Source organism: Ruditapes philippinarum, unplaced genomic scaffold, assembly GCF_026571515.1.
Source record: "Ruditapes philippinarum isolate M1 unplaced genomic scaffold, ASM2657151v2 ctg1556_1_1_1_1, whole genome shotgun sequence".
NCBI classification, from domain to species: domain Eukaryota; kingdom Metazoa; phylum Mollusca; class Bivalvia; order Venerida; family Veneridae; genus Ruditapes; species Ruditapes philippinarum.
In genome coordinates this window covers 165,870-174,919 of record NW_026866328.1, presented here as the reverse complement: position 1 = coordinate 174,919, position 9,050 = coordinate 165,870, and the positions used below count along the sequence as shown (strand labels likewise).

Sequence of the window (9,050 nt, the reverse complement as noted above, 5' to 3'; positions counted from 1 at the left end):
AAACACGTTATTTGTTCATTAGAATCCTTAATTTGAAAATGCGCTTATTTTCCTATATTCCATGAAATATAATTTCTTTACAATTCGTGTAATACAGTTTTTCTATATTTCGTGAAATATATTTTTCCTTCATTCAGTGTAATATATTTTTTCCTACATTTCGTGTAATATATGGCGTCTCTGCAAAGAAGCAATGTTTAAATCAAATGGCGGAGGGATACATTATAGATACAAATGCAAATCACTTAAACATCTGCAGTAATAGAGAATTGATTAACGCATTTTATCTTATGACTATACTATTATCTTTATTTATGTATACACAGATTAGTTTGCCAATTTTAGCGTACGAATGTGTTTGCAAAAGAAGTGGGAGGGGGCAGGGGGTATCGAGGAGGCTTTCATTTTCAGAAGAAAACGGCGTTGACTGGTGCACTAATTATGAAAAGAAGATTCGATTTACTGTCAAGCAAATTGTAAACATGTCACTTATCGGAGAACGTGACTTGTTTATTTCAGAACACGTTTTAATTTTTTGACTAGGGAATTAAAATTGATGAAAATCAAACTGTTTAATGATATCGGGAATGCTCCCAGTAAGTTATTTAAATGATAAGAATTTCATTTCCAGAAATAACAACTTTTATAAGATTTGAAATTATATATAATTTATTATCTTTCAAAAACAACGCTAACAAATATTCATAATATGTTTTATAGAACACATTTCTATAAATACACAATATTTCTTCCGTGAACACGAGGAAACCAGATTCTAGCGATCTGAATACTGGAGAACCGTCGAGGATGCAAATTTAATGCCAAGATTCTTCTCTCTCTCTCTTTCCCGATAAAACGATCGGTTAAAGTTCAAGGTCATTTATAAATGTGTAAATGACATTTTAATAGCCTTCTATTCCTTTCTTTCCAGAGACAAAATCATATTTTGATTATTCTTGTTACTGCCATAATGCTGTGGATGATTTTATCATGGAAAGCTGCTAAGAGAAGTTTTTCTTTTAATAAATATATCATTTTCTCCCCGCAAGCATGTACTCGAGATACCGTAAAGTAATCGTCAGACTTATAAAATCCGTCTAAATGTCACGTGACTAATGGTGATACATGCTCGTTGCCGGGTAGGAATTATAAGAAAAGGGACCAAAAGGATTTGCTATAATTTGAGACCGTCCAAGATGAGCACCGTACAGCGCAGCTGCAGCCGGAAACGTAATACCAAGTGCTGGAGGTAGCATCGGCTTAGCGGCCATTTTTAATTTTTCTATTTCCGCTTCATGAAGTCTCTTCGCTTTGGCGCGTCGATTTTGGAACCAAATTTTAACTTGTGTTTCAGTTAAATTTAAAGAAGCACTAAATTCTGCACGCTCTGCTATAGACAGGTATTGTTTTTGTCTAAATTTCCTTTCTAGCGCCAAAAGTTGAGATGTCGTAAAAGGAGTCCTTGGTTTCCGGTTGGTTTTATGTTTTCGTAAGGTACATTTTTGTGGATTTATTCTTTGGGGGCTAACAGCATCTGGAAATAGAAGAAAAATGACCATTTGAATAGAAGGTTTACATATATGCTATATACAGTATTTTCAACTTTTTGTTTTTAGGATATTTTAGGTTTCTCTAGCAGAAAATTGCCAATAGAACGTACTTGTACGACAACACAATAAAGTCTAAATTCCAACACGATTGTTAACTATAAAATACGTCGAGAGAAAAAAAAATATTGGAACGTTTTACGACTTTAGAGTATCACTTTTTCAAAAGCATTCAACTCAAAGACGAACTTTTTGAAAGTAAATTTGATGATGACGATATGCAGTAACTCATGGCGGAGCCTTTTGACGCGTGCAGTATATTTAAATGATAAACATTCGACATTTATTTGCATAAAAAAACTTCTGTGCAAAATAATCAAGATATTAGTTTGAGACAAATTACGTAATTTGTTTATATTTTACCAATGTGCCGACAGATAACTATCACTTTATCGTCCGTTGCCAATTAGCGTGAAAATTATATTTCAACACCCCTCTTGTTTAATATGGCTTATCGGTAGATGCTGTAATTGCTTTTATCAGTAGAAAGTTTACTAAATATACGGATATTATTTATGTTAGTTTGGATATGTTTTGATACTAAATATAAGCCGTGAGTCTGGTTTTATATGACTGCCTTTCAAAAAAAAACCCACTAAAAGTAATTGAACTAAATATATTTTATCATTTAAAATACATTTCTTCATTTTTTTTATTGAATGAAGGAATTTACTCAGAAAATAAACGTTATCATCATATTTGTATGTGTGCATTAGGAATGTTTGTTTTAAGCAAAAGTTTGACTTCTCAAGTAGTTGTAGTCATTTGATAATTATTTTGATTCATCATCTTCATCATAAATTATCATTAATATATGTTAATTATCATTATTTATTAATATAATTTTTATTATCATTATAATTATAGTTATTATCATTAATATCATTATCGAGGCTATCACTAGTATTTTATATAATATATTATTTATATCATGATTCAATAAAAAAACAAAGAAATCAAATCTGGTTTTATGAAGGAAATTTGTACACGTTTTATTTTAATATCTTTCAGACAATGTTTGATACAGATATTAATCAAAAGCAAACATGATTTATTTATGATTTTTTTTCTAAGATAAAAAGAACCAAGTTTTTTTCAATAAGACGTATATAAAGTAATATTTGTATTAAGCCATATTTCTTATCATATGATACCAAATTATAAGACTAGTAAGTTTTATTATTATCTACAGTCTTTTTTATTCTAATTTTGTGATAATGTGCTATTTTCCATTGTGACATCAAATCATATGTACTATTTATTTATGTATATGTATAATGATTATGTACTTATGTACAAGTCTTGAAAAAACTGTTTGTTCTATTCTGTTTTAATTCATTATGTTTAATAAAGCTTACTCCAATATTTGCCATGTATGTACCATTGAATCTAAGTCTTGAATGATGCTCATAAGCGTGGTTCGCAGACGCTTGTAATTAGGGTGTTTCTGTTCATATATACCGGGTAATTGGACCGACATTGCCAATTCATTTTCATTTGGTAACCAACCATTATTTGGGGTAAAAACTACCTCTTTGTAGCGCTTAAGTAATTGAGCCTTGTTAGTCTGATAAGTAAATGGCTTGTTGGATAAATAACATAATTAGAAGCTGCACTGTTTAGGCCATGTGGTTACTGGTCAATATCATTAACACACTGTGGTTAATTTGTTTCGAATCTTTAACATAATTGAATTAAGTGAAAATAAACCCCAACGCCACAGCAAGTCAGATAAATCTGGCCGTTTAGATGTCCATGCCATGACTTAGCCGCTATGAAATTCTTGCTAAATTACCCAGTTGATGAGCTTTGAAAGGGTGATAAAAGATTTGAACTCGAATTATTGCCGGGAAAATCTATGAGCGTTATCGGTAGGGCACCGCAGATACGAGATCGCGCCGCAGAATATGTCTCTTCAAAATGGGAGCTTCGGATGAAAGTGTCAGAGTTGTGTCAAATTATAGCTTTAATTGTAATTAAATAAATCATGCACTAACTAGTGCTATCATTTATATGCCACAGTGTCATGAAATGGCGGGCTAATGATGTAGTCTTGATAGATAGCGAGTCAATAAAATCGTTATTAGATTCCATGGAACTCTTTGATGCTAGGAAATTAACAATTTCACAGCCCTTGGTTGCTAAAATTAATTATAAATTACCGATTTTGAATAAAAATGTATATTTTTGTAGTTCATGAAAGTATTTCGTTATTTGTACTATTGTAAGAAATGGTATAATATGTTTTTAAATGTTATAATTGTTTTGGTCATGAATTATATAAACTGTTGTTCAACTACGCGAATAGGTTCAAAAGATTAAGAGTGTTTAAAATAAAAGAAAGTGTACTATTTTAAGTCATCTTTATATTAATAAGATAATTTTCATAGTTTAACAAACGTGAATGTGGACACATTGTAACACTAAAATGATAATATAAAAATTGTAATTGAGTCAAAGTTGAAGAGGCTACACTTTCCGACTTATTTTTGAAAAATGTGTGGTTGAAAATGTGAAACTCTTCCGATGGAAACTAGAAGTTTTGTGTTTACTCTAATGTGAAAAATAAATGAACTTTATCATAGAAAGCGTCGAAAAAAGCATTAAATTCATGAAAGCAGCTTTTAATGTTACGGTTATTTTAGATTGATCGTTCATTTAAAATTCTAAATACTTTCAAATTCAAATATAGCTTGATATTTTCACCACACAGAAGAAAGTAAATTAAATTTAATAATGTTTGTATCACTGGTTTGTAAATTAATTTTCTAGGTGTTTATCATTTTGAATTATTATATTATCATTATAATAATATGAAGTGACGAAATAGCAGACTTTATCCGCAATTTTTAAACAATCAAACTAAATTGATAGATTTTCATGGTCGTTTAGATGCCACAAACCAGTATGCTGAAATAAATTTGCGTTTTTTTTATGAAAACTGTTTTTTTTTTCCCTAAATTCTTCAAAGATTGCAAATGTGTGTTTTCTATTTTTGTATTTTTTTTGATACCACTAACAAAATATTAGAGTAAAAAATTGTTATTTGTTTGTTAACATTAGAATATGTCACTTAAGAACATAAATGTAAGTTTAATTTTGTGTAAAATGTCCGAATATTTCCATCTTTCTATGGGAAATATTTATGATATTTAAACTTGAACTCTTAATTTACGTCTATGTTTTCCTACAAAAGAATATTCAAGAAACCGCCTTTGAATATTGACAAATATTTCCACTAACTTTATTTGTATATTATAAGATTTTATATTTTTAAAGTTCAAAACTAATTTATTTATTTTTCATCAAATTCACATTCTCAACATAATAAATGTGTCCTAATGATTTTGAGGACTCTAAAAGCTTACAAAGATGTTTTCACCTGAAAAAAACCCCTAAAAATCTTGATATATGTATACTATTTTTGAAAGAGATTTGATTTTCATTTATCATTAAGTAGAATTAAAAAAAAAACTACATATAACTATTGTAAGAATATTACAAATGCTGTAATTTTCGGAACAGAAAATTAATATATATTTAATATTCATTACAATTTGCAATAACAAAAAGTGAAAAAAAATGTATGACAGTTGTACTACAAATAGATTTTTCGAAAGTAGAAAATTCGCGGACCATCATGTCTGATTACTTTGTAGCAAAAATAGTTGTAAAATACTTCTTTAAATTGTATTCGTTTAATATTTATCTCCTTTAGCTTACATGATTTTATTTCTTTATTTTAATTTTTGTTTATTTTAATCGCAAAATTAATTAGAATGAATGATTAGATATAATTATAACAGATATTGTCGAATCCAGCGAAAAATGTCTTTTATTTCAAAATGAAATAGTCAAATCGAAATATAATACACAGTAGGGGTCAAAGAAATCATGAAAGTCCAGATAAAAGTTTCTTTAAGAATTTAAATAAAACACAAATGCATACAATATATTGATATATAAATCATAAGATTCCTCAGTCTGATTAAATCAAATTAGTTTTTTTTTGCTTGTTGTTGTTGTTGTTGTTTTGTTTTATACTGAAACGTTTTGTTTCATACTGAAACATATGTTACTGATTTCTAATTGGGAAAATAAGAAAACAATTAAATTAAATGGGGAAACGTTTAAAGCAATTATCAAAAATGATAACAGATTGTGCTCCGTACATTCATAATAATATATATATTTTTTTATTTCATGAAATCACAAAGTTATCTGCGGTAATTTTATATTTACATATTGGTCTACTTCTAAAAAATGTATTGTTTTACACTAGATATTCTACCTGAAGATCATACAGATGTATTTGTATTTTTTTCTACAAATCTACCACCAATTTTCAGTTCATTCTAATATTCCTAAACTGTTACGCTAAGTCCCTATAGCATATATCTCATTAAATGCACACAACACTTCCGTAAACTGTATACCTAACAAGTATTTTCCCACCGTTGAGTGGCGTTAAATTTCAAAACCATATCATAAAATAATGCGAAAAGATACATAAGAAATTATTATCATTTCGCCTCTCTATAAATATTACGCAAACCCACTCAAAGGAAAGGTGCCTCTCTTTAGAACATGTGTGTTTTATGCGTGTAATGTGTGTTTCTTTTAATGATTAACTACTAAGAAGGCAGAAAAATATGTGCGAAAATCTCATAAAGTATCATATGATATTCATATAAATTCTGTAATTTCAGACAATGAAAAACCTCAACTGATTTAATCTTAATAGGAGTTAGATATATCTAGAAATCTCGTACTCTTGGGTGTTTTATATTTCTTTGACCTAAATTACGAAACACAAATAAAACTTTGGTACTTAATCTAAAAAAATCAAGAATCAGGAATAAAGTCCTTAGAAAGGCAGTCACTTATCAATCAATTGAACATTTACTAGAAAGGTTCTGGTAGTATTTCATAATTTTATTCTAAAATTTAATTATCAATGCTTAAGTGTTAATTTGCTGGTTAAATTCAATGAAAAAATTACAACAGATCCGTCATAGAATTATTTTTCCCATAAAACCAACATACTTAGTTTTTTTTAGTTATGCCAACACACTTTTTATAATGAACTGAATTTTATATTAAAAAACTTCAAAAATAGATTCAAAAATTGCTCATATTATGATTGAAAGCGAGCAGAAATTAGGTAAAACTTTGATTGGTCGATTTTAAATAACAATACTTATTTATCATATACAATAATAACAATATTATTCATTATAATGTGGGTGTATAAACAGAAATAATTTCATATATTAAGTATAGATTTGTGTTCATAGTAAGCATTTATAACAATAAATTAGTCAAGAACGACGCACCCGTTGGACATATATAATTTTTGTAATTGCTTACATTATATGAGCACTTACCAATTTAGTGTTTGAAATTATTTTTTTATAAACAGTTTAATACAACTGTTTAATACACTGATAAATAGAAGAAGATTTACCAAAGCAAATGTGTTACGATTCATTTGGCTTACTGCAATCTTATTGAACAAAAATAATTTCAAACACTAACAAAAAAAAGATATGTTATAATTTACATTTCACATATGGTGAAATATATGTGAAATATATACATAAAACGATTACTGAGTCATTTTAAACTGTAATTTAAAACAACATTATTTACGCTAGTAAACAAAATGGCATTTCACGCTTCATCCATGATATATATACATATTTTACAAGTTATAATAAGCGAATATGTCCCCATCTGTCGGCATGTTTTAAAGTCGCTGTATCAAAGTAATGATATATTGCCAGTATAATTTAGATTCACTCATCAGATAACGAAACTATCTCAATATAAATCTCGTTCAGAATCTATGTATTTCACTCAATGATATATATATAAACTATATTAAAAAATGAAGTAAGAAAATATCGGAATCAAAATTTGTACTATTTAAGAGCTATACTTACTAGGAGGAGGCGAAATTCTTGATGATGGAAGCCAGGGGAAACCGGCACCAACTGTCAGACCCCCGGGCCACCTCGTTTCATGTGCCGGACTCGGAACATACGCTGGGCTTGTTGTTGGATCAGATTTGTGAGACACTGGCGGGGTTTTCCCTAATATCTCATCCATACTAAATGAAGATATATGAGATTTATGATGTTCCTGCGGTGATGACGTCGAATGGGGACTAGAACTGTCTGACCGTGGTGAAAGATTCAAACTTGTGTCCGAGTCACGGTCTCTATCCCTAATAGGCGAATGCGCCCTATGAGGTGATCGCTGTTCTGGTTTTGATCCCTCTTTCATAGAGTCCGTATGTGGACTGTGTGATATAATAGAGTCCACGCCAAATCGTAATGGCGTTTTAAAAGAAGAATTATTTTCAGCAAAATTAACACGTCCATTGCACATTTTTGTGTCACTGATATCCGGTGAAAGCCTGTCGCTGCCACAAGGGGATGACATTGGTGATATATCTTTCTTTGAAAGGTCCTCAGCAGTGTTTTCAACGTCAATCGGCGAACTTGAACGTGGTCGGCTAAATGCCGACGACCTGCTTATAGCCAAAGATATCGGCTGCATTTTGTCCATATACATTGACATTCAACAATAGTACAATATCCACTAAACAACAATATGTCCTGTCATGTAAACGTATTTTTAAATCCAAACACGAATGATTTGTCAGTTCAAAGATTGTTTAACTTTTTCTTCAACTGATTAACTTAGCCTTCTCCAACAGAAGTCATTCCTTTTAAACGGATGTGACGTCACGCCCCGTTCCTCCTCTGATTGGCCAATCAGTAAATTAGCCGATAATGAGGTTCGGGTTGCCGCTTTCTGAGTGGCTGGAGTTAATATCGGTTTAATTTATCGTTGTTACTGACAGGAAGATCGGAAAGCGTAAACAAATCAGCAAATATTAGGGTCGTTTGCCTCTTATGAACTACCGAACCGTTCAATTGTGCGTTATTATAGATGAATAGTATGTTTTTTCACTGCTCAGCTTCTTTTTGTTGGTATTTTGTTGTCTTTTAGTTCGCGGGATTCTGTGTATCAAGTTTTCCCGTAATAACAGTGTTTGGGCAAACGTTAAAACTATGAATAGGTTTATAAATTGAATTTGTCTAAGCAATCAGAAAAGTTACAAAAAGCCCGCTCCTGAATGGAGGATCATTATTCAGCAACCTCCGTGGAAACTAATTTAGTGGGTTTACAAATTCTTTACACCCGGGTGGATAATAAGGGGTCTTGTTGATTATTGTAGCAGAGGCGCCAGGCAACGTAAAACCTTAGACACTAAGGGCATCCGATTTTTTTCATACATTTACAAACGATTTTGTTCATTAAGCATTTCTGTGCCTGTATATTTTCAATGATCTAAGTCCTAAAGTCATATAAATACAATTTATGGCAGAAAAGTTGATTTAAATGATAAAAAAGTAGGGAAAGAATCGGCCC

General features: G+C 30.3%; 1 protein-coding gene across 1 annotated transcript; it reads right to left on the bottom strand.

Moving 5' to 3' along the window:
- Nucleotides 1-651: 651 nt before the first annotated feature.
- LOC132732151 (homeobox protein MSX-2-like) lies at nt 652-8,331 on the bottom strand. The gene is made up of 2 exons (XM_060718517.1): nt 7,553-8,331; nt 652-1,534 (listed from the first exon to the last, which is right to left on the bottom strand). Exons 1-2 carry the CDS (start codon nt 8,190-8,192, stop codon nt 1,113-1,115), a joined length of 1,062 nt encoding a protein of 353 aa, XP_060574500.1. The 5' UTR covers nt 8,193-8,331; the 3' UTR covers nt 652-1,112.
- Nucleotides 8,332-9,050: the final 719 nt, after the last annotated feature.

Coding starts and splice junctions, on each gene's coding strand:
- LOC132732151 (XM_060718517.1), bottom strand. CDS start 8,192: ATGTCAATGTATATGGACAAAATGCAGCCGATATCTTTGGCTATAAGC. Junction 1,535..7,552: donor AAGAATTTCGCCTCCTCCTA/GTAAGTATAGCT, acceptor TTCTATTTCCAG/ATGCTGTTAGCCCCCAAAGA.